The sequence below is a fragment of the Marmota flaviventris genome, chromosome 6 (genome assembly GCF_047511675.1).
Source record: "Marmota flaviventris isolate mMarFla1 chromosome 6, mMarFla1.hap1, whole genome shotgun sequence".
Classification (NCBI taxonomy): Eukaryota; Metazoa; Chordata; class Mammalia; order Rodentia; family Sciuridae; genus Marmota; species Marmota flaviventris.
The window spans coordinates 73,249,293-73,276,773 of NC_092503.1; the positions used below are offsets into that span (position 1 = coordinate 73,249,293).

At 35.7% G+C, this 27,481-nt stretch overlaps 1 protein-coding gene across 1 annotated transcript; it reads right to left on the reverse strand.

Moving 5' to 3' along the window:
• Positions 1-3,227: 3,227 nt before the first annotated feature.
• Positions 3,228-26,566, reverse strand: Spaca1 (sperm acrosome associated 1). Its single transcript, XM_071613906.1, has 8 exons — positions 26,447-26,566; positions 26,269-26,392; positions 20,630-20,686; positions 10,370-10,471; positions 9,536-9,642; positions 8,608-8,743; positions 4,193-4,313; positions 3,228-3,628 (listed from the first exon to the last, which is right to left on the reverse strand). Exons 1-8 carry the CDS (start codon positions 26,564-26,566, stop codon positions 3,472-3,474), a joined length of 924 nt encoding a protein of 307 aa, XP_071470007.1. The 3' UTR covers positions 3,228-3,471.
• Between the last annotated feature and the right edge of the window lie 915 nt (positions 26,567-27,481).

Consider the following 27,481-nt stretch of genomic DNA (forward strand, 5'->3'; position numbering starts at 1 on the left):
CCTTGGTGATTACTTGCATACATAAGGATGAGGTTTTGAGCATGAATAATGGAGGGGGTACTATTTATTTATAATTAAAGGAAATTTCCATTTTATATATTCTGAGAGGATAGCTGTGCAACCATGAGGAAATATCCATTCAGCAGAAAACCAAAATTAAAGCTCTAAGGATCTGTTCAGATTGGAGATATATAATTAGAGGCATCCAAAGGAAAGATTGAAACCATAGGAAAAGAGATGTAGGTAGAAAACAGTGCTACTGAAGGTCAAAGAAGGATCTTCGATAAAATAGATGCTACTTGACATGGAAGTTGGGGAGAAGAGTTTTACTTGGCTGTGGGGTTCGTGTTCTCTGTACGTGCATATCCTCATATCTAGCTTTACTTAAAATATTTTTTCCCTTAAATCTGTTTTTAATTTCTTTCTGCTGCCAAGACACTCATCACATCCTGCCTTGATTTACACAAAACCTTTTTCACTGGCCTCTTTCTCATCAGTTCTCAACTCTAGTCTTTGCCAAATGCTACTGCCAAGTCCATCTTCCTTTCCTGCTGTTCAGTCTATGTTTCTCCCACTCTGCTGTGGCTTCTCTTCACCTTCCAGGATCCCACGACTCTGCATCTGCCTATAACTCTTCCACACCCTTCCCACAGCCCCCATCCCACAGCCCATCCCCCTCTTCCTCTGACCCCCCACTCCCCATCACTTCTGGCATCATTAACCACCAAATTCAGGCTCTCAAAACTTCAGGCCAACACCCCACGTCATCCTCCCCTGCAGGACTCAACTGATGCACATCAACACGCTCCTAGTCCTGCAGCAAAGAAACCCAGTATATTTGCTTCCTTTATGGAGGCATGTTAGCTGCATGTTGTGAGCTGCATGTTGCTTTCCTCCAGAGTTTACAAAAAAGTATCACTTGCATTGTACTCTTTCTTGTCCCTAATACCTCTAGGGCCTTAAATTGTTTGTTCTGGAAGAACATGATTTTATTACTGTCAGATGATTTCTATTCCTTGTAAAGCACATATTCAAGTTACCTTGGGGTACTGCATAAATAATACAAATTTTACAATGCCTCTCTGATGAGAGGGCTTAACCCCAACTGGTTTGTCTAACAGTACCTTGAGTTTTGTCTCAGTAATGCCTGGAAGAAAACCATATCTCCCAGGAAAGGGAGAAAATTAATGTACAGAAGGAGAGCTGTGATGTTTCTATTATCCTCAACAAACAATGCTCGTGGAGAAAAAAAAAGAATGTATTTGAGTGAATAAGAAATCAGTGAGCAATATAGGTAGCTCTACACAAACTCCTTTCCAGCTAAGGAACATTCTCAAGGACATATTCTACTGTCATCATAGAAGGCAACAGTTTGCATTTCCACCTCTGAATCTTTTCTCATCCTAGATTCCTTTAGCAGATTAGTATAATGTACTTCATTTTTTAGTGAAAATACACATTAGAGAGCCAAAATGATTGATTTCAGGATAGTTATAAATAGGTACAAAGAATAATAAACTCATATATATGTCTCTAAGAGCATGATTTAAATAATTGTTGCTTAATTTTAACTTCTCAATAAGCAAAAATATTTGAATACCTACCATTTATTTAAATACACTTGATATTTTTCACAAAATGTTAAAGTTGAGTATCAGAGAAAGGTTTCCTTTTTTCATTTTATTTCCTTTAAATGTTAATAAAACTTGATATTCAGCAACCAAGTTTTATTTTCAACAAGAATCAGAAAACTGTCAAAGACAAACTGTTTTCCATCATACAAATGACGTGATCACAGATAATAAAACTGCACAAACCTCAAAGCCTAAATAACCATGTAAATGGATTCTATGTTTTTTGAGACAGATGGTGGATCACAACAGTGATGGGTTATGAATTCCAAAAAGATTGTCCTCCAGAATGAAACAAAAATGCCCGAAGAAGCAGATTTAAAATATAAAGTGAAACCAAAATAGAAAAATGACATCAATTTTTAAAAGACCAAGAAGACAGAAACAGAGAACATATAGATTATATAGAAGCACTCTGGAGAGAAAATCATTTTGAATTGAAACATTATCATTATGTTAACAGAAGGAAATCTGAATGTATTTCAATAAGGTCAGTAATGTTATCTGGTTCATTCTACACCACATTCAAGACTACAGAAAATTGCAACCTGTGTCTATCAACCACCTTTATCACCTGATGTTGGCGCCTAAGGTATGCTCACCAATCTTGGTCATTGTTGGGAACTCTTGACTTCTTTATATAGTTCTTGGCTGCATAACGTTAGAGTGAATTAACAACCATTATGGAAGAGAATTAAGTTCTCAATGATGGGTAATTTCCTCACGCATACTATTTCTATAATATAGGAGGGAGGTGTAACATAAATGCCCACTTAAAATATCTTCTGCATAGGTGTGCAAAGAGTTAATGGTAGCATCCTATAAATCTCATAATAATATCAATGATGTTGGCATAGAACTCATCTAAACAGAAAAAATTAAATCATTTTATGCTACTATCACAGCCTCTGAAAAGCAATTTCTGAAGTCTACTGAATCAAATTATCTAGTATCTGGGTATCTTGTGTAATAGTTGATCAAGACTTTGTTAGCACAAAAAGGCAGTTATCATGTTCTAAAATAAGTATCTTGGCTCTGAGATGTTATCAACCATACTAAGGGCAATGAAGGTACTTATCAGCAGTCATTCAATAGTCCTTAATTCACTGTTCCTGTGAGAAATACAGGTTGTTAAATTCATATTATTTCCTTAGCTACTTCCAAGTTCCTCTCTGTTCTTTCTTAGATATTTCCTTTATACAACCATAATTAAATTATCTAATATTTACATAAAATGCCTTGAGCAATGCTTGGCACATAGTAGTCACTGCCTCAGTTGTCATTATCATTATTTCATGTCTTACAAGTGATGCTTTGTATATGTGAAATGCAGAGACTCTAAGGTGTGATTTGCTTTAGCAAGTTCAATCCAGTGCACCAAGGAGGAAAAACTCTAATATCCAAGGCATGTTTTATGTTACAATTCTCTTATTTAGGTTAGAAGGGCAAATAATTTAAAAAATGATCAAAGTGATTGAAAATATATATGTATATATATATGCATTATATATATACACATTATATATATACGCATTATATATATATATATATATATATATATATATATATGTATACACACACATACATACCTCTAGATAAACATCCCCAAAGCTATTACCTGAAATTGCAAATATTAAGAACAAATTAAAAGTAACTTTTGATAACTGTACCACAAATAAGTGTGCCACTGATTAAAGAGCCTATCCTCACATTGAATTAGTTCCAAACTGTGGTAAATTTGTTGCAACGTTATTAAAGTATTTCAGTATATATTTTATTTTTATAATAATAAATCTGATATTCTCTAATATCCTCTGGTTTGTCATATGTCATCCATGCATCATTCATTCCATTCACTTAAAGCATCATCTTCGTGTCCATGTATTTCTGCTGGTGACTGGTCAAGAGAAGTTGAGTCTTTGTATCTCATAGAACTCAGCTCTGAGTGTATCTCAGTTGTAGAGGCTTTCGCCCCCCAGAAAGCTTTCACTGCTGCCCTAAGGGAAAAAAACAAGAACGAAACAAAAACCATAATATGAAGTGAAAACAAAAACTAAATGAGACTCCTATTTACATTTTCTATATATAGATGTGTCTTTTATTCACAGATCAGCTTTAGTTTGTAATGTACCAGCTGCATTGGGCTAGTAGATGAATGCTTGTACTTACCAGGGTGTAATGTTCATACAGACATTAGATATATTTTCATATAAATGAATTAGTAGATTACAATAATCAAGTTTTAAAGTTGTGAGAACTACAATTGAACAACACAAATATTCATTAAATAATTTTTTAAGGAATTGCCTTATAAATTCCTAAGAATTGCATTTAAACGCTCTCTCATGGCTAGGAAGAAAGTCATAAGATCATTTTTAAAAGCATCCACATAAGAGATGGGATAGCCTGAACTAGCATTGTCACAGGAGGAATGAAGGGAGCTGGACAATTTCAAGACACATGCTGGAGACATCATGGCCAGGATTTTTCACTAGATGAGGGAGGGGGAGATGAGGAGGATGTCAATCAAAGGTGACAATGCATCCTGGGCATTCACCTACCAATTAATAATTATGAAGATCAATACGAAGATCACAAATACACAGATAATGACTCCTGTGGTCAGCACAAAAACTAGGACTGCATCAGTGTCTGGTCGGCTTGATCTTCTCATCTGCAATTCTAAAGAAAACACACACACCTGATGATTATTTCTACTGGAAACAAACAAAAAAAAAAGGAAATGAAAATCTAAATGGAAACTTTATATTTGAAAAAACAACTCTAAGAAAATACAAAAAGAATTAGTAGGAAGAAAATTGTTAATGAACTTTGTTTGGCATGTCTGAAATATGCATGTTTAAACATACAAAAAAGTCTGAAAGAACATACCAACAAACACCTATATTACCACCACCTAAATAGTTTCAATAATATTTTTACTATTCCTTCATTCATTCATCCATCCATCCCACTATTAATCCTTTAACTCATCTTACATTTTCATGTAATTTGCAGGCATCAGCACAACTTTCCCCAAATTCTGTAGGTGGCCTATCAATAGCTAGAATTCAACATTTGCTTATATTTTTTCTTTGACATAAAATTTATGTGTAATGAATTGCACAAAGATCTTAAATGTACATTGCTTAGATTTGGAAAAGGCAAACACACTTAAGTAATCAAATGCTGATGGAGACAAAGAATGCTCCTATATCCCAGAAAGTTCCCTCAAGCCCCTTTGGGTTAATTCCTGCCCAAGCCCCAGAAGCAAACAGTATTGCATCTGATCTTGTTTTCCACCAAGATTAGTTCTGTCTTTTCTATAACTTCATATGAATGGGCACATACACTGTATAAAGCTTCTTTTCACTCAGCACAGTGTTAGAGATTCACCCCCACTGTTACATATGATGATGGTTTTTCTTTTTTATACAGAGTAGTCCTCCAATTTATTTATCCTGCCACTGGTGAATATTTAGACTGCTTCAGTTTAAAGCCTATTATATAGTCCTATGAACATTCTTGTAGAAGTCATTTTGTGAATATATATCAGTTCTGTTGGAAACCAAAGAATGGAATTGCTGGGTCATATAGGGTAGATGTATACTTAGTTTTCTAAGAAACGGTAAGGACTTTCTCAAACTGATTGTATTGGCTGTCCATGTCTTATGAGTTTCTCCCAGATTTTAGCTTGGCTACTCAATCTCCAAATGATTTTCTTTAAGTGAGCTCAAGTTTTTAAATTTTAATGAAGTCTTAATACATTCATTATTTCCTTTTACTGTGATCATTCTGTGAATCATGTCTAAGAAACTTTTCCTACTACTGAATAACACAGATTTTCCTCTATGTTTTCTTCTTAAAGATTTATGGGTTTAGTTTTATGCTTAGGATTATGATACATCTCTAATTTTTAATATGTTAAAAATATAAAACTGAGATCGAGGCTCATTGCTTTCTATACAAATATCCACACACCACTCTTAAATTAAGCCTTCTCTCCCATATGTGTCTGCTCTATCTGCAAATAAGGCTACTAAAGAAACAAAGCTAGTTTACAGTATGTGTGGGAGCACTGCTACATTGTAAACTGGTGAAAAGCCAATTTATATCAAGGATTACTTGTTTTGTGAATTAAATCACTTTCTTATGGCTCTTTCTGTTCCCCAAATTCTAGAATCATTGAATAAAAAAATCTGAAAAGGACCATAGAAACCATCAGACCCAAATATCATTTTATACGGTTCAAGTAAAGCAAGGTCCAGAGAGATGTAATGTTTGCAAAATTTTTTGTTTTGACTATTTTGGTAAGTGCCAGTGTATCAGAAGTAGTCTCCTCTATGGAAAATCTCAATTATTTTTCTGAATATTTTTTTTCTGACCTTTAAACACCATGGATTATAACTCCCCATTTTCCCTAGTAATTCTAGAGTATAAACTCAATACAGTGATATTAAATAGTTCCAAGTATAATGGAAAAATTACATCCATGTTTGTATCCCAATTTTGATAGATTTAAAAATCTTTTTATCGTAAAATAATGTTAGATATATAGAAGTGAGGGTTTTTTTAAAAAAAAAAAAACTTAAAGTTAAAAATACCTTGAGAACTAAAACCTGAGGAGAAATGCAAAAATTAGTTTCCATTTATGTACTACCCTGCAACATTAGCAGAGAGAGAAGGTAGACAATGAGGCATATAAAGATTTTAGTTCATTACAACAGTAATCTTCTCTCAAGGGTTACCTAGACTGCTTTTACATCTATTGAAATTTTCTAATGGAAAATAGGTCAAATTTCAATACACTCACTTTTTAGATATAAACAAAGCTTATGTATGTGTTAATGTCTTCGGGACACCATAACAAAGTACCACAAACTATGTGACTTAAAAACAACAGAAATTTATTGTTTCATAGTTCTGGAGGCAAAAAAAAAAAAAAAAAATAAGGGGGGAATTGTGATGGTAGGACCATGATCCATCTGAAGGGTCTAAGGGAGGATCCTGTGTTGCCTCTTCCAGCTTCTGGGAGCCCTGATGTTCCTTGGTCTGTGGCAGCATACGTCCAATCTCTGTTTTCACGTGCCCATCTCCTCATATGCCTATGTCTTCACACGACATTCCTCTGCCTTTGTCTCTCTCCCCTCTTCAAATTCCCCTTTTCTTACAAGGAGACCAGTCACATTGGGTTAAGGCCTATCCTACTCTACTAGGATCTCATCTTAACTAATTACATCTACAATGATGGTCTTTCCAATTATGGCCACATTCTGAGTACTGGGAAAGGCAAGACTTCAAAGTCTCTTTTCTGGGGAAAGGGCACACAAACCAAGCCATAACAAGGCCTATTTATGAAAGACAGCTCTTGTGGGAGTGAAAAATGGTAATATATAAAATGGAAGCCAATACAATACTATGTGGACATTTCTAACCCAAACATTTGTTTGATGTCTAAACAGTCAAAAGGGTCTTTTACAGTGATGTACCCAAATTGTAATTTTTGAAAGAATCTAATCGTGTTCTGAGAACATTTTGTTGTTCAACTACTGCATGCACTAAGACAACAAAGCTACCCCACCACCCCTAGGCTACAAAGTTAACTTCATCTCAATAAAGGACAGGCACATTTTGAGTTCTGTTCTCCAGCCCTTAACTTGCATCCTAGCAAATGCATTCTCCTTTCTAATCATGAGAGGAGTATGTAGCATCTTGCAACATTAGCCAAGAGAAGGTGGAGAGTAGTTTAGACTACTCACTACTAACCAGTTCTCCCAGGACCCAGGAAGTGAGGACAAGGGCCAAGAATGGTCCAGTGGCTTTCATAATATCATAAACTAAGGCTAGCTGAGATATTTTTTAGTTTGCTACTTTGGTCCTCTCTTCTGTAGTTTTTTAGTACTTTATTGAAATTATCCTTTTAGTGTTATTAGCTTTAACCATGAAGATTTTTTTAAGTTGCTAAATAGCACATCAAAGGAAGTTTAAATAGTAAATAGTTTATATTTTTTAGAATCACCCCCAAAACACTTTACCCTGTTCTCATTTGAATAAAGATACCACATTACATTATGTTTGGTATCTCTAGACAATAGCGGAAGCCATTTACCTGGGGTACAAAAATAGCTTCAGGAAATCCATAAGCTCTCTTAAAATTACACATAACTTTTGCCATGTTTGTATATTGAACATTTTTCTCTGAAGAAGATCCAGAGCCTTGATTGGATTCTCAAAAGAACTTGTGATCAAGTCCCCCACGCCTCTAACAAAAATGACAACATTATAAATGGTTAAGAGCACCTACATAAAAGGAAATGATTACCTGGATACAAAAGACATCATAGATTAAACTGAAAGGACATGAATGCAGATCCATCTCACAAGGGAAACAATGTACAACATGTAAAATTATGTTCAGGACAAGATTTGCCTTTTGTGACACAGAGACATGCATTTCTGCATTATCAAAAAAATATTTTCTTCAAATAGATAATTTTTAAAGAAAAGTGCTCTGACTTCGTGTTTCTTAATTTTTAAAATTAATTTTATTATTTTTCTGTGCTAAGAGTTTTGTAAGCATTCATGAGAATTCCATTAATCCACTTTCACTTTTATGATGGAAGTAAATGCAAGAATATATATATTTCAAGTTAAAAGCCTGGTCTTAAAGGACCAGTTTCCCAAAGTGAGCCACATTTAATGCTACTTTGTGAAAAATAAGTTAATTATTATCTGGTAGAAAAGCTTCAATGATATAAACCAGTGTTTCTCAGCACTGTGGACACCAGCAGCAATAGCATCACCTGGGAACTTGTCAGAAAGGCAAATTTGCATGCCATTTCTAGTCCAGACCTACTCAAACAGAAGCACTGAGTTGGGCTGGATAGAGACTTGTGTCTTAACAAGCTCTCCAGGTGATTTTGATGCTTTTTGAAGTGTAAGATATAAGCAAACCAAAATATTGCTGTGCACTTACCATTAGATGTATAGACTGTGAATTTAATAGATGCTACCATTTCAGAATTATCCATGGTGTCACACTGGAAAGCCAAGGGGTGGATATCTCTTTGTACATCCAGGATTGCTGAATCATTTGCAAGTATAACAGGTTGCTATTAAAACAAAACAAAACAAACAAACAAAAAACAAAGTATCAATGTTCTTCCCTACACTTAAGGTCAGAAAACCATTACTTCCTTCAAAAAAAGAAGAGTCACTGACTCTTGGAGCCTAGTATGCTAATTAATTGTGCACATGGATTTTGGAGTCAGAAAATCCAGACTTCAAATCTCAATGCTACCACTTCCTATCTGTATGACTGTAGACAAGTTATTCTCTACACATCAGTTACTTATCTATACAATGGTATAGCAACCGTAGGGTTGTTATATGCTTAAGAAGAGCGCGTTGGTGCATGTTTGTAGTTCCAGCTACTAAAGGGGCTGAGGCAGGAGAATAACAAGTTGGAGGCCAGCCTCAGTGACATGGCAAGACCCTGAGCAACTTAGTGAAACCCTGTCTCAAAATAAAAAATACAAAGGGCTGGGGATGTGGCTCAGGGGTTAAGCTACTCTGGGTTGAATCCCCAGTACCTGGCAAAATTCTTTAACTAGTATTAGCTACTGCCATTAATATACAACTCCTTTAAAAATAAATAAAAACCTTACTTACAAAATAAAAATAGTTCATATTATATGGATGTTTAAAAGTTCTATTTCTAGTTGACTTTAAGACATATAGAATGTCTTAAATCTCACTGAATAGTGAAAAAATTTTGAATTCCAATATTATTTTCCTCTTTTGCAAAATGCTTTTAAATAGAGTTTTCTGAGAGTTATCTAAACTGGGATACAAACTTTATCACTCACTAGGAAAGCACCAGATTACATATGTTCATTACTTACTTGGTCTGCCCTTAGAAGTTTCCACATATATTTGTAACGATTTACAGGAGATGTATGAACACATGCCAATCTAATAGTTTCAAGACTTTCTGAAATTGGTTTACCCCCTGAACAAAAGAAAAATCAAATACATAAATATCATTGGGCATTATAAGTTGCTTCACATATGTCATTACTTTTAAAAGTCACTCCCAGTCATAAAAATCAATTAGATATTGCAAGTTACCAAATCTTAAAATTGGGAGCTGGAATGTAGTGGGGTAAGAGAAGAGTGATGAAGACAATAATAAAGTCACCAAAAAAAGCAAGTGAGGAGACACAATGTCTCTCAGTTTTTTAATGCAGAATAAATTCTAGAGAAGAGGTAAGGGCAATCAGTGATCTGTTACACTGAACTTTGAGGTCTGCTAGTAGCTTCCAATTTACTGGTTAGGAAACCTCATTAGAGATATTAAAATGTCAGAATAGCATAACTGGATGCTGAACAGACCTCAAAGTTCCCAATTTAAGATTTACCAACCCACTGATAAAATGCCATGACCAAAACATCAAAAGTGTTCCACTTGAGGACAGACTCAACCACAGACCCCAAGTATAGAGAGAGGGTCCAGTATACAGCAGATAAATATATCTGTTAAATTTTAGATGTCACTGAAAAATGTAAAGCAAAAGCAGAAAGTTACTCACAGTTATAAGTGTCTAGAGAATGGAAATTAAATTGTAGATTTCCTTTCAACGCATCCACTGGCTGTCTCCTTGTATTCAGTGGCAATCTGAGGGTAAGGGTGTTTCCCTGAGATGAACTCTTCCCCTCTGTCACCCACCAATACTTACAGCCACAATCTGCTGGTCCACGGCATTCTTCTACTCGAACAATACACTTGGATTCGCCTCCAGGGCATCCATTTGTCAATATAACTTCTCTAACACCAACACCTTAGGTAGAAAGAAATGGGCAAATGTTAAGAAAAAAACGAACTAAAGAAGGTCTTTACTTTCTCACCCAGGTCTGGCTTATCTTTTCTTGCTTCCTTTTTAAAATTTATTAATTGTTTAGACTTTTCTCTTAATTTCAGAAAGTTAACTCCTAAATTCGCAGTGATAACATTTAGAATTTTCTAAAGCTCCTTGTTCGTAATAATTTCATAAAACAGTATTTTCTCAAATTAATTACATAAAACACTGGTCATTCTACAATCATCTACGCATTTGAAAATGGTACATTAAATAAAATGAAAAGGACCTCTTTTTTCTTTTTCTATCTTATTGGCACATTTATAATCATACATAGTAGTTGGGTTCATTCTGACAAAACCGTACATACATGGAATTTGATTTCAGTTCCCGTTTCCCAGATTTTCCCTCCCCTCCTTTCTCTCCATATACTCCTCCTTTCTCTTCTTTACTGATCTTCCTTTGTCTCATTTACTTATTTATTTTTGATGGGTTCTTTCTACTTATATGTAAAGGTGAAATTCCATGTGCTGTGTTTATATATGTATCTAACGTGATTTTGTTAAATTCATTCCACATTTCCTCCCTTTTTTATTGTCCCTCCTCCCTCCCTTTTGATCTTCTTCTACTCCATGGACTTTGTCTATATTTTTATAATATCCAGTTCCCCCCTCCTTCTTTCCCTTGTTTTGTTCTAGCTTCTATCTATGAGAGAAATATTTAAATCTTGATTTTGTGAGAATGGCTAAACACAATGTTCTTCATTTCCATCCATTTACCAGAAAATGCCATAATTTCATTCTTCTTCATAGTTGAGTAAGACTTCATTGTGTATAGATACTACATTTTCTTTACCATTCATCTGCTGATGGATACCTGGGTTGATTCCATAAGTTGGCTATTGTGAACTGTGCTGCTATAAACATCAAGGTGGCTATATCACTACAGTATGCTGATTTTAATTCTTTTCAGTAAACACCAAGAAGTGGGATAGCTGAGTCATATGGTGGTTCCATTCCTAGTTTTTTGAGAAATCTCCATATTGCTTTCCAGAACGGTTGTATTCATCTATAGTTCTACCAACAATATACAATGTACTTTTTCCCCACGTCTTTGCCATCATTTATTATTTTTTGTGTTCTTGATAACTGGCATTTTGACTGGTTTGAGATGAATTCTCAATGTAGTTTTGATTTGTATTGCCCTGATTGCTAGAGACGTTGAACATTATATCATATATTTATTGGCTCTTTGTGCATCTTTTGAGAAATGTCTGTGTAATTCTTTTGCTGGTTTATTGATTGGGATATTTGTTCTTTTTTCTTAATTTTTTTTTGTAGTTGTAGATGGATAGCACAGCCTTATTTTGTTTATTTTTATGTGGTGCTGAGGATCAAACCCAGAGGCAAGTGTTCTGCCACTGAGCTACAGTCCCAGCCAAGGATATTTGTTGTTTGTTTGTTGGGTGTTAGGTGGTTTTAGTTGTGCATATGTTTTGGATAGCAATCCCCAGTCAGAGGAACAGCTGACAAAGATTTCCTCCCATTCTGTACACTCTCTCTCTTCATGTGATGTCTTTACTACAGAAGTTTTTAGAAACTTTTAATATGCTAATAAATTAGTATGCTATTATGTATAAATTCTTGTTAATCTAAGATGCAAAGATTTTACATGTTAACATCTTTGAAATCAGAATACATTAATATAACTGTGGTATGACAGCATTTTTTCTTTTTAGAATACATAAAATGTGCTTCTTACAGAAAATAAAATTAGGTTTGATGAAACACAGTAGTACACAGAATTTTGCAAACTTATTTGACTGTGAACCTTTTCAGAGTGGGGGCATGGAACTTCTGGAGAAAAATCCAAAATCATATTTTACCATAAATGATACTTTTTAATATTTAGATTGGTAGTCTCTGTGTTAAAATAGACAAGATAACTCATTAATAACCAAATCTCCATTTCCAGCAAGATAATTTTTGTTACAAGAAACCAAATCTTTTACTAAGCAATCCTAGAATTCTGAGTCAGGCTTTAATTGCAATAATTGAGGGAGATGATAAATTCTGGATCAGCAACACTGCTGAATACATTTGGTGTTAAGACTGCAAGGTCACAAGCTAAGCAAGATTCCTTGATTTCCTTGTCTACCAGATTACCTCTTTCAGCCTCTACAAGGTATTAATCATAAAACCCATTCTCAAGGGATAGAAAAGTTGAAGATTAGAACAGTGGCTTACAATAGTGCTTCTCAAATTTAAGAGTACATGCAAATCACATGGAGTTCTTACTAAAATGCAAATTTTGATTCAGTCTGTCTTGAGTATGTCTAATATTATGCATTTTTAACAAGCTCCTTGGTGATGCTAATGTAGCCATTTTATGGACCACAGTCTGAGTAAGGAGAGAGGACTTCCTATGGGACAGGAGTATGGAAGGTGAAAGTGTCTTTTGATTAGGAGGGAGCTGAATCAGGCACTGTGGTGCATGCCTGTAATCCCAGAATCTTGGGAGGCTGAGGCAAGAGGATCATCAATTCAAGGCCAGCTTCAGCAATTTAGTGAGACTCTGCCTTTTAAAAAAAATAAATAAATAAGGCTGGGGATGTAGCTTAGTAGCAGAACACTTGTCCAGCATGTATGAAACTTTAGGTTCAATCCCTAGTGATGGCAAAATAAATAAACAAATTAATTAAAAGAGATGGCTGAGAATGGCTTTTGTATGGCTCCACTTGAATTTATGATAGGTGTTTCTTTTGAGGCACAGTCTTATTCTGAAATGCACAAATATTTTCCAAGCAGGTATTTTATATACTTATTTAAACACAGCTCACTGAGATATGTGGCAGGTATGCAATTTTCCGAGTAACACCTAAATATCTGCCAAAATATTGGAAAAAAGTGTCTAAGTGTTAAAATATTTTTTAGGAGTTAAATAGAATTTTCACTAAAACCTTTTTCTTTTCTATGTAGTTAATATAAACTGACAATACTTTTAACATTTTAGATCTGAAATATTACATTTTTGGTTTATTTTTTTCTTTAGAACTTATAACCACCTAGTTTATCACTAACATATTATTTGTCTTGTCCTACTAAAATATACATGCTTTGAAGGTAAAAAGTTTTGTTTCGTTTTGTTTTTCACTATTTTATCCATAGCCCCTATAACAATGCCTGATACATAGTAACCAAAAAAAAAACTTGATTTAAAAAAATCAATTTTGAGAGAATAAATATACAATTTTTAAAGCATGCCTTTAACAAATAAAAAACATTAATTATTGGAGGTGTCATGAAAAATAATTGTTTTAACCTGCAAAAAATTTCAAGCAAGTAGCAAGAGAAAGATATAAGCTACAAATGAGTAATCATATGTTTATTACATAGATTCCCCTAATTTTGACTCTTACTTATATAAAGTAAAAACCAGGTTTAAAACTACTTTAAGAGATTGAAAGAAGAGTAGTTGCCAGAAACTGGAAGAAGTGGAAAGTTAGTTTAAATGGGTGTGAGATTTTAGTTCATGATGTTGACAAAGTTCAAAATGGATAGTGGTGATGGTTGTACAATAATATGAATATGCTTAAGGCCACTAGATTTTATATATATAAATGGTTAAAATAGGAAAGAGAAGATGGCGGTGAGGGGAGTGCATTGCCCCCGTGTGCCGCGTCACTGTGTGGGAGTATGACGAGAGAGGACTGCTAAAGGCTATCTTGTTAGGAATTTCCAGCAATAGTGGGGTGCTCCGGAACCTGGAGGAAGGATTTCCATCGCACGAGGATCGGCTACGGGGACTCAAACGCGAGAGATTTGTCGCACAGAGGGTAACACTGCTTATTCAGCAAATCGCCCCGCTGCTAGAGTCTGCAGCGCGCGCTGGGAAACGAGGAGGAGATAGTGGTGCAGGGATACAGCGCTGCAGTTTCTGCCAGCCGTGCAAGCACCGTACTCAGTGCTGAATTCTGGGTTCGAGACGGGGGAAGAAAGCGTTCCATTTCGGTTCTCCACACCGGTCAGACCACAGAGGAGGCCAGCGGCCCTGTTTTCGACTGACCGCAGCTCATTCAGCCAAAGAACAGGTAATTTCAGGCTGCCATTCGCCTGCGGCTTGCAGACAGATTACTCAGGCTCAGTGCCTGAGTGCTTCTTGGAGCCTGCTCTTATCAGAGCATACACCGAGCTCGGAGCGGCCGAGTTCTGGCTCCCGGAACTGCCCTGGCCCAGGGCTAAGGAGGCCGCGGAAACTGCTTCTTGGAGCCAGCTCTTATCAGAGCATACACCGAGCACAGAGCGGCCGAGTTCCGGCTCCTGGAACAAAAGTTTAAAGAATTTGCAGCTAGAAAACCATCTCTTCAAAACATCCTCGGCAAAACATTACAGGAAGAGGAAATGGAAAATAAGAATGAAAACCAACAGTGGGAGGTAGGACAACAAAGGGGGGGGGGGAATAATCAAAGAGGAAAACAAACCATGTTTAGTAACAGAAATAAACAAATATGGCTGGAAGAACAACCCATATCTCAATAATAACCCTAAATGTTAATGGCTTAAACTCACTAGTAGAATGGATCACAAAACAAGACCCAACAATATGCTGCCTACAGGAGACTCATTTGATAGGAAAAGACATACATAGGCTGAAGGTGAAAGGTTGGGAAAAATCATATCACTCATATGGACTTCGGAAACAAGCAGGAGTGTCCATACTCATATCAAATAAAATAGATTTCAAGCCAAAGTTAATCAAAAGGGATAAAGACGGACACTACATACTGCTTAAGGGAACCATACACCAACAAGACATAACAATCATAAATATATATGCCCCAAACAATGGTGCAGCTATGTTCATCAAACAAACTCTTCTCAAGTTCAAGAGTCTAATAGACCACCATACAATAATCATGGGAGACTTCAACACACCTCTCTCGCCACTGGACAGATCTTCCAAACAAAAGTTGAATAAGGAAACTATAGAACTCAATAACACAATTAATAACCTAGACTTAATTGACATATATAGAATATACCACCCAACATCAAGCAGTTACACTTTTTTCTCAGCAGCACATGGATCCTTCTCAAAAATAGATCATATATTATGTCACAGGGCAACTCTTAGACAATATAAAGGAGTAGAGATAATACCATGCATCTTATCTGATCATAATGGAATGAAACTGAAAATCAACGATAAAAGAAGGAAGGAAAAAGCATACATCACTTGGAGAATGAACAATAGGTTACTGAATGATCAATGAGTTATAGAAGACATCAAGGAGGAAATTAAAAAATTCTTAGAGATAAATGAAAACACAGACACAACATATCAGAATCTATGGGACACATTGAAAGCAGTTCTAAGAGGAAAATTCATTGCTTGGAGTTCACTCCTTAAAAAAAGAAAAAAACAACAAATAAATGATCTCATACTTCATCTCAAAATCCTAGAAAAAGAAGAGCAAAACAACAGCAAAAGAAGTAGAAGGCAATAAATAATTAAAATCAGAGCTGAAATTAATGAAATTGAAACAAAAGAAACAATTGAAAAAATTGACAAAACTAAAAGTTGGTTCATTGAAAAAATAAACAAAATCGACAGACCCTTAGCCATGCTAGCGAAGAGAAGAAGAGAGAGAACTCAAATTACTAGCATACGGGATGAAAAAGGCAATATCACAACAGACACTTCAGAAATACAGAAGATAATCAAAAATTATTTTGAATCCTTATACTCCAATAAATTAGAAGATAGTGAAGGCATCGATAAATTTCTTAAGTCATATGATCTGCCCAGATTGAGTCAGGAGGATATAGACAACCTAAACAGACCAATATCAATTGAGGAAATAGAAGAAACCATCAAAAGACTACCAACTAAGATAAGCCCAGGACCGGATGGGTATACAGCAGAGTTTTACAAAACCTTTAAAGAGGAACTAATACCAATACTTTTCAAGCTACTTCAGGAAATAGAAAAAGAGGGAGAACTTCCAAATTCATTCTACGAGGCCAACATCACCCTGATACCTAAACCAGACAAAGACACTTCAAAGAAAGAAAACTACAGACCAATATCTCTAATGAACCTAGATGCAAAAATCCTCAATAAAATTCTGGCGAATCGGATACAAAAACATATCAAAAAAATTGTGCACCATGATCAAGTAGGATTCATCCCTGGGATGCAAGGCTGGTTCAATATACGGAAATCAATAAATGTTATTCACCACATCAATAGACTTAAAAATAAGAACCATATGATCATCTCGATAGATGCGGAAAAAGCATTCGACAAAGTACAGCATCCCTTTATGTTCAAAACTCTAGAAAAACTAGGGATAACAGGAACATACCTCAATATTGTAAAAGCAATCTATGCTAAGCCTCAGGCTGCATCATTCTGAATGGAGAAAAACTGAAGGCATTCCCTCTAAAATCTGGAACAAGACAGGGATGCCCTCTCTCACCACTTCTGTTCAATATACTTCTCGAAACACTGGCCAAGGCAATTAGACAGACGAAAGAAATTAAAGGCAAAAAATAGGAAAAGAAGAACTTAAATTATCACTATTTGCAGATAACATGATTCTATACCTAGCAGACCCAAAAGGGTCTACAAAGAAACTATTAGAGCTAATAAATGAATTCAGCAAAGTGGCAGGATATAAAATCAACACGCATAAATCGAAGGCATTCCTGCATATCAGCGACAAATCCTCTGAAATGGAAATGAGGACAACCACTCCATTCACAATATCTTCAAAAAAAATAAAATACTTGGGAATCAACCTAACAAAAGAGGTGAAAGACTTATACAATGAAAACTACAGAACCCTAAAGGGAGAAATAGAAGAAGATCTTAGAAGATGGAAAAAATATACCCTGTTCATGGATAGGCAGAACTAACATCATCAAAATGGTGATATTACCAAAAGTTCTCTATAGGTTTAATGCAATGCCAATCAAAATCCCAACGGCATTTCTTGTAGAAATAGAGAAAGCAATCATGAAATTCATATGGAAAAATAAAAGACCCAGAATAGCAAAAACAATGCTAAGCAGGAAGTGTGAATTAGGCGGTATAGCGATACCAGACTTCAAACTATACTACAAAGCAATAGTAACAAAAACAGCATGGTACTGGTACCAAAACAGGCGGGTGGACCAATGGTACAGAATAGAGGACACAGAGACCAATCCACAAAATTACAACTATCTTATATTTGATAAAGGGGCTAAAAGCATGCAATGGAGGAAGGATAGCATCTTCAACAAATGGTGCTGGGAAAACTGGAAATCCATATGCAACAAAATGAAACTGAATCCCTTTCTCTCACCATGCACAAAAGTTAATTCAAAATGGATCAAGGAGCTTGATATCAAATCAGAGACACGCTGTCTGATAGAAGAAAAAGTTGGCTACGATCTACATACGGTGGGGTCGGGCTCCAAATTCCTCAATAGGACTCCCATAGCACAAAAGTTAATAACTAGAATCAACAAATGGGACTTACTCAAACTAAAAAGTTTTTTCTCAGCAAAAGAAACAATAAGAGAGGTAAATAGGGAGCCTACATCCTGGGAACAAATCTTTACTCCTCACACTTCAGATAGAGCCCTAATATCCAGAGTATACAAAGAACTCAAAAAATTAGACAATAAGATAACAAACAACCCAATCAACAAATGGGCCAAGGACCTGAACAGACACTTCTCAGAGGAGGACATACAGTCAATCCACAAGTACATGAAAAAATGCTCACCACCTCTAGCTGTCAGAGAAATGCAAATCAAAACCACCCTAAGATACCATCTCACTCCAGTAAGATTGGCAGCCATTATGAAGTCAAACAACAACAAGTGCTGGCGAGGATGTGGGGAAAAGGGTACACTTGTACATTGCTGGTGGGACTGCAAATTGGTGCAGCCAATTTGGAAAGCAGTATGGAGATTTCTTGGAAAGCTGGGAATGGAGCCACCATTTGACCCAGCTATTCCCCTTCTCGGTCTATTCCCTAAAGACCTAAAAAGAGCATGCTACAGGGACACTGCTACATCGATGTTCATAGCAGCACAATTCACAATAGCAAGACTGTGGAACCAACCTAGATGCCCTTCAATAGACGAATGGATAAAAAAAATGTGGCATTTATACACAATGGAGTATTACTCTGCATTAAAAAATGACAAAATCATAGAATTTGCAGGGAAATGGATGGCATTAGAGCAGATTATGCTAAGTGAAGCTAGCCAATCCCTAAAAAACAAATGCCAAATGTCTTCTTTGATATAAGGAGAGTAACTAAGAACAGAGTAGGGACGAAGAGCATGAGAAGAAGATTAACATTAAACAGGGATGAGAGGTGGGAGGGAAAGGGAGAGAGAAGGGAAATTGCATGGAAATGGAAGGAGACCCTCAGGGTTATACAAAAGTACATACAAGAGGAAGTGAGGGGAAAGGGAAAAATAATACAAGGGGGAGAAATGAATGACAGTAGAGGGGGTAGAGAGAGAAGAGGGGAGGGGAGGGGAGGGGAGGGGAGGGGTGATAATAGAGGATAGGAAAGGCAGCAGTACACAACAGACACTAGTATGGCAATATGTAAATCAATGGATGTGTAACTGATGTAATTCTGCAATCTGTATATGGGGTAAAAATGGGAGTTCATAACCCACTTGAATCAAAGTGTGAAATATGATATATCAAGAAATTTGTAATGTTTTGAACAACCAACAATAAAAAATTATAAAAAAAAAAGCTAGAGAAGACCAAAATAAATAAATAAATGGTTAAAATAGTAAATTTTATTTTGGATGTATTTTATCATAATTTTTTTAAAAAGCTACCTCAAATAAAAACAATTCAGGTATAATTTTTGACCAAAAGTTTGCTCCCAAAAATTTTGATCAAGATCTGCATGAATTTTTCTGTCTTCTTATCCTCTAGTTATTGTTCTCCCTTTCTTCTGGTCACTGTCACTTTGTCTACAGCAGACCATTTAAGATGAACTTAATTTCATTGTTAATTATCTAATGTTTCTCAGTGCCCTCATTTATGGCAGGGGTTATCAAAGGGTAGTCCTCTATTCAGCCATAAAGAGTGAAATTATGTCATTTGCAGGAAAATGGATGAAACTGAGGGCATTGTGTTAAGTAAAATAAGGCAAATTCAGAAAGTCAAGGGTTCATATTTTTTCTCTCATTTGAAGAAACTAGGAAGAAAAATAAATAAATAAAGGTCGGGGTGGGGATCTCACGAAAATAGAAGGGGACCAGGAGGAAATGGAAAAGAACTAGATAATGAGTTAATCAAATTATATTGTTTTATTGTATATATGTATAAACATTAAACAACAAATCCCACTATTATGTATAATTATAATGTGTGAATGAAAATACCTAGAAAAAAATTAAATGATGGACCTTTAACCATCAGGCTGAGCTTCATTGTCAGCTGAAATGCAAATTCTTAGGCCCATCCACAGGTCTAGGGAGTTGGAAACTATTGAGTAGGCCCCACAAACTGTTTTAATAAGCCTTTTAGGCACTTGGAATAGATGTCTGAGAAACATTGACCTATAATTGCATATAAGCCTTAATCCTACCCCCGTGTTAAGAGATTTTGTGTCCAATTTCCGTCCATAGAATGATCAACGTAAGTCTTATTCTTTTAACATCATCTTTCCCACAAAGCCAATACTTTTTTCCCCAAAAAAACATGACGTATAAATTGGAGAAATTGGAATAGATGATTACAAATAAGCATATTTCTTGATAGATTTGCCAGCACATTATGTGGGAAGACATCTGTGAGATGCATTGGAAAATCTCTCATCTTATGAACATCTGTGAAATGGAGAAGATTTCACTTTGGTGAAGACAGTTTATGTGCCAAAAAAATAATAGGGAGTTAGCTTAAAATAAAACTTGGGGGTTGCAAACTGGAAATATCTTGCGTTTTGAAGCAAATCAGCTGAGTGTTGTGTGTAAATTATAGTTGTTAGACATAGAAAGCAATGAGAGATGAATGAAAGTACACAAATTACAAGTAAACAATTACCACATTATCTGTTTTTACCTTCCCTCCCCCCAAAATTAGATTATTCACCTGCTCTTTTCTACTTACCACACGTTACTGTGCACATTCCAAATTCAACTTCTTTGACTATTGTTTTATTCGGACCTAAATATAAAGTATAAAGATACAGTATTTAATCATATGAAGACTTTTCTAAGTGAAAAACCTCTGACTTGGGATGGGGGATACAAATACTTAACATATGGGCAGCAGGTAATTTTTAAAAAAATTTCTATTAAACCAGAGAAGCAAAGCCATTTCTCATGCATTTACTATTATCTAAATCAAAAGAAGCCTTAACTTTTAAGGAAGTTCATGAAACTAGGGAATAACCTGCAAAGAAGGTTTATATTTAAAACTTGTATATAACTTAAGGTTTTTTTTTATCAGTTAATACATGGTGAGTTAAAAGTCTATTGAAAAATCACAAAAATACAAAAGGCCTTAGAATTTTAAGAAATGAGAACAATTTTTTTCTAATTAAAAGAAATAAAATTTTTTTCAAAAACTCACAAAAAACAGTGCATAATTTTCATCCAAAAAGAAGTCTTATGCCAATTGTTCATTAAAGTTATAAGTGATGGATTGGTTTTACTCACTTTCCAGATTAAAATGGAAAATTTCAATAGTTCTAAGAACATATTTCAATGCTTTATTTAGCAGGATAATCACAGAGTATACAACTTTGAGAAGCTAAAAATTCTTGATTCTAAATCACGTTCTCTTTTTCTAATCATTTGAAGAAGTTGGCATGAATTCCACTAAATATCTTATATAACCAATTCTTCATAGCTCAGATTAGGACTGAAATCTTTCTATAAAAAAACAAATGAGGTATAAGAAAAAAAATTATAAAAGGCAATGTACCTCGGGGCAACAAATCACATAGAAAAGTACATTGAATTTCAAGTCCAAAAAGCTACTTCTAACACTAACAAGCTCTTTGAGTTTGGGCAAATTAATTAAATTCTGTCATACCTAGTTAACCTTTGTTACATTTGGAAAGGAAACCCTATCTGATTTGATATTGTAGGAATTAAATAAGATAATGCATACAAAATAATTCTATAAATTGTTTAGCACTATAAACATGCCAAAGTTGTCATAATTATGCAAATTAAGCTTGTTTTGTAGTTATTAATATCACATCGTATTGATATTTTTCTTATTTTGAATTATTGTAAAACCTCAATAGTTCCATAAGCTTTTCATTCTGTACTCACAAGCATCAAATATAGTTACTTTGAATGCACAGTAGGTACTCAATACATATAAGTAAATCAGTTATTGGCCTTGTTAAATAAATGATTTAGACTATCATAACTTATTAATTTTGAACTGACTTTTTATGCTTGAAATGCTTAAATACTTTCAACTGGCACATAATAAGAAATAAGTTAAAAGCTAAAGCCTGAGCATAAAAAACATAGGTAAGAGAATGAGTACTAGACTACTCACAGCTTCTTTTTACAATCCATTACTCAATTAGCTCTACTATCTACTACCTATACTGCTTTGAGAAATTATTCAATTTCTTCTAACTTGAGCTTCTTTATAGGAAAAAAAAATGAGATTGAATCAGAAGACTCTAAAGTCCTTTTTAGCTTTAATGTTCTTTGATGTATTAAATGTTCATTAGGTCACTTCAATGTTTTTTTGTTTTTTGTAACTATATGTATCTGGACTTCAGTGTGACATTTGTAAAAATTTCCCATTATACACCAATGAATAAAAAGGGAAAATATGATCTGAATGTCAGCAAAGTTTGATGTATAATTGGCCAAACAGGATGATGCACAGATGCTAATTCGTCAGTTGGCGGGAATGTGGTAGAAGTGATGTGTCATGGGGCTCTGTCCTGTTCAACATTTTTATTAATGACCTGAAAAAAAAGAACCCTGATATCATGCTGACTGAATCCAGAATTCTGCAAAGCTATGAAGGATAGCAAATGTGTTCAAAGGTAAATCTGTATCTAAAAATGAAAGGGTGAAGAATGGGCAAATGCCAAAAAAGGAAATCTTAAGAGAATAAAAAGTCCTATACCTAGAGCTCAAAAGTTAACTATCAGAAATATTGTATGGATTGTCTTAATTTGATAGAAAAAAAAGGTAAAAAAATGAATAGAATCCAACAGTTAGTTCAATAAGAGGCAAGAATGTGGTGAGGCTTCTCCACTAACCACTGACCCACATCCCTATCCCTTTTTTATTTTTAATTTTGAGACAAGAGTTTTGCTAATTTGCTTAGGGCTTCACCAAGTTGCTGAGGATGACTTTGAATTTGTGATCCTCCTGCCTCAGCCTCCCAAGTGCTGAGATTATAGGCATGTGCCACTGTGCCCAGCTTTTTGGACCCTTTGAAATCTAATGATACACACACACACACACACACACACACACACGGTATAAATATAATTTTAAAGATATATAAAAGGATAAAAGGCATAAGGATACAAACCTAATATCTTCATAATTTTCCTTTATTTTGAAACATTTTATTATTTTATCATCTGTAATGATGTTATTTTATCATCACTCATTAATTATTCACAACTATTTTTAAAAAGACTAAAATAATAAAATTGAAGAAGGATTGGCATTGCCTAAAATGATGATGTATTTATGAAGTAAATCATAGCTATTGCATCAGTTTTCTTATTGCTTTGCCCAAAGCATCACGTTACCCCAGGAATATATGAAACAAGTCTAAAGACACTTTTCATGTAGGCTATTTCTGGTTTTCATTAAATAAAATACAGACTTTAGAATTTTTCATTTTTTGCCCATAATGGTAGAGAAGAAAATTCATGGAGAAAAACATTTCTAAATTATTGAATGAGTCAGAAGATGAACACAGACAGCAGAACTTTAGATGAAAATGGTAATGGTGAAATTGATTGTATAAACAGAATCTCAGTGAGAGATGATAGTATCTTAGGTGACTATCCTGGATAATTTTTTTTTAAACAAGGAGTGAGCATTGTATTTCTAAGAATGAAAGAAAATATGGTGTTCTCATCCAGTTATATTTTTGATAAGAAGAATTTGATCTTGAAATATTTTGTGACAACAAGACCATACTGTTTTCTAAAAGGATGTGGACAGTATTCTTTTTTTTTTTTTTTGCATGATGTTTATGCACAAAGATTTACTTGACAAGATTTGAAAATGGACAAACTATGATGACACGTATAAATAAAGGTGACTGGAAGGAAATAGATGGGTTAGAAATGAATAAAACTCATTGAAGGGAGAGGGAGCATGGGAGGAATTGATGAACTCTAGGTAGGGCAGAGGGGTGGAAGGGGAAGGGAGGGGGCAGGGGGTTAGCAATGATGGAGGAATGTGATGGACATCATTATCTAAAGTACATCTATGTAGACATGAGTTGGTGTGAACATACTTTATATACAGAGATATCAAAACTTGTTCTAGTATGTAATAAGAATTGTGATGCATTCCGCTGTCATGTATTTAAAAAATAAAACCAATAAAAAGACAATGATCATTTGTTATACTAAATTAGTTTTGTTAAATAAAATTTTAGGAAAGGTAGCAGAATACAACAGTTACTAATAGGGCATTATGTAAAAATGTGGATGTGTAACCGATGTGATTCTGCAATCTGTATTTGGGGTAAAATTGGGAGTTCATAACCAACTTGAATCTAATGTATGAAATATGATATGTCAAGAGCTTTATAATGTTTTGAACAACCAATAAAAAATTAAAAAAAATAAATAAAATAAAAATAGAAAATAAAAAACTCATTGAATTAATCATTTCAATTGCTGTTTATAAACTGAAAATGAAAGTGTTCTGCAATTATGCAGCAAAAAGATGGCATTCATCTCTTTAACAAAACACATGCCTTCAAAGTTTTCAAAAGTATTGTGCTTTGACAATATAAGTGCAAAAAGAACCAGAGTAATGATAATCCAGACTTTATGAGACATGTACTTGAAATCTGGAATCAGTATTTATATGATGGATATATTACAGGTTCATGCTTAACAGTTTGAGCATTTAGTTTTATTCAAACTTCTTTCAAGTTAGGTTGTGAATACCTTCAAAACTAAGATACAAGGAATAAAAATTTGGGTTTTGGTGTGTTTATATTTTTATTAAAATTTCTAACAAAGTTGTTTTCACTAACCCTTTATTCTTACTTTTGGAAATTATTTGTAAAATTATTTAAAAGTGAAAAATATAATAGTTCACTGGATAGTAATGGTGATGCCTGGTTTTACTGGTCCTCCAGAATTAGAAGAGCTGTGCAAATTTTAATAAGAGTCCTGAAAATTTTCTGGTTGTTTATAGTTCTAGCTTCTCAATCTACCCAGATAAAACACCCATGCATGAAATTATACGTCTCTCAAGTCCACAGATGAGGAAACTTAGACACTGAGAGAATAAGTAACTTATCTACACTTGAGTTTGAATGTAAGGCATTGTAACTTCATCACCTGGGTTTAACTTAATAATATTTACCATTTTACAGCTAGAAGTATCCCTTCATTAGTTTAACACTAAAGTCATTCACTCAATTTCTTTGAAAAATAGACTGAAACAATAGCTACACTGCTTTAGAACATATGCTGCCCTTCTCATCTTTCTTTTTCACATTTCCAAAGTCAAGGACCTTTTCAAACTCTCTATAATGTAATCAAAGCGGTTCAAGCCTGGATCCTACTATTAAACTCAGATAGTCAATTTCTTTCCATGCTGAGGGTCACTATCTATCATTGGGAAATAAAACAAAGGCTGATAGACACAGCACCCACTCCGTACATATAGATTGAGGAGACAAAAGAATGCTAAGAATACTAAAAGAATTTAGCATCAGCTGGGTCATTTATGGGGAAAGGGAATCATCCTCTTGAAGACTGCAAACCTGCAACTGACCATTTACCCACCAGCATGTGAGTTACTGATCAATATAACATGTACAGCAGCTTGTCAAGTTTTATTGCTTAATGAGCCAACAGTATAAGGCAAATTTATGTACCAAGCACAGGCTCATTCTCCCTTGGTTAATATGTTATCATCTAACAATGCCATTAGTTGAATCCCCTGATAAATGTTTTCTACTGCCACCATTCCTTTGTTGAAGCTAAACATACAAATAAAACAAAATACAACAGTGTGAAAGTGCTCAGTGGTAAGGGGCTGCACAAAGATGACATGGCCTATACATGGGCAGTTTTGTGGGCTATCTAGATGTGTCACAGTAAAGGGAATTATAAATTCCATTGAGTTCCCACCCTAAGGGGAAATGTGGAAAGAAAGAGGGCTACCAGCAATTTCGAACTTTAAAAACAACAACAAAAACTACAATGGGGAGGGGAAATTATTGCAACAAGAGTCAAAACCAAGATTTCCCCTTGGTAGGAAGCTACCTTCACCCCTTTAAAAAAAAGTTTTTCTTTCTCCAAAGCAATATTTAAAACTATTTCTTAAGTAGCTTCTACATATGCTTATTTGGTTATCTTGCTTGGACAATCAGCACATCCTTCTTCAAAGCTATAAGATGCACAAAATGGATAAACGCAGGGCTGATATATGCAAGAAAGCTCTACAAATGGTAACAAAGGTGATTCTCATTATTATTGGGCAAATAAAGAGTCAGCTTTTTGCCCTCAACAGGTGCCTCTGGGCGCCTGTCAAGGAGCCCCCTGCTCTCACCAGCTTCCTCGTTATCAGGCAGAGGGCCCTCGTTGTTGTCCCCTTCGCTTTCGTTGTTGTCACCGGTGTCCTCCTCGCTGTCGCTGTCGCTCTCGCTATCGCCTTCGCTTTCGCCCTCGTGGGCCTCGTGGGGCTCGTGGGCCTCGTGGATCTCGTGGACCTCGTGGGCCTCGTGGACCAAGGGGGGTTCCTGGATGGCGGTGACATTGGTCCCACACGAGGACTGGAAGCCCGCCAGGAGCAGCCAGCCCACGTTCAGTAGCAGCCCTGCGGAGCAGCCCGCGCCCCCTGGGCTCATGGTTCTCGGCCCCGACGGCCGCCCAATGCACACTCACAGCCCCGGCTCCAAAGGAGAGGCGCTTCGAAGAGACCTGCCACGCCGCACTCGACTAGGAACCCCTGCGTCGCGCCCAGGCAACCATTGAGTCGTCACGGCTCGTCACCGCCATCCCGGTGGGGCCGCGCCGGGGCAGACGCCTGGAACCACGCAGAGCCATGCGGTGCAGCTGGTCACCCGCGCACCGGGGTGCGGGGATGCGGGGTGCTGAGGGCCCTTGCTGCCAGCCTCTTCGCGCAGCTTGCTTGCTTGCTTCTAAGACATTCCCTTTGCGTGCTTCCTATGTTTACTCTCTCCAAACTGGACTCCTTAGATCCTCAAGCACTATTCATGTGATGTGGCTGCAAAATTACCTGTCCAAAATATCCAACTAGGGACGACGTGACAAGAAGGATTCGCCACAGCCTTATTAAGTATGGTGCCCTTAACTAGATCCATAACTGCAGGTGAGGTTCGCTTTGTAGAAAATATAAGTGAGCATTTTGTTTCTTCGATTTGTGCACTATTGTGACTGCAATGCAATCACGTATTCACCTTTTAAGATTTTGTGCAGCATCATCAGCTCCATGTAGAACGTCATTGAGCGAGACTGGGATTATGGGGTGAGGAGGTGCTCATGCAAGTTTTCAAGCAATTTTGTCCCCATTCGTTTTATTGGTGGGGAGTAGCTGATAAGTTTGGGGTACCAAGTGTGAGGCACAGGACTTAACCTTCATTCCTGGTAACTTCCATCTTCTTGGTTTGGATTTTGTGGGTTGTTGGTTTGGTTTGGTTGATTGGTTGGTTTTTATTTGTTTGATTGGCTTTTTTTTTTTTTAATTCAGTGAGAGATTCTTTCAAATCCTCCTGATTCTTAATTCTGTTGTTAAATATGCT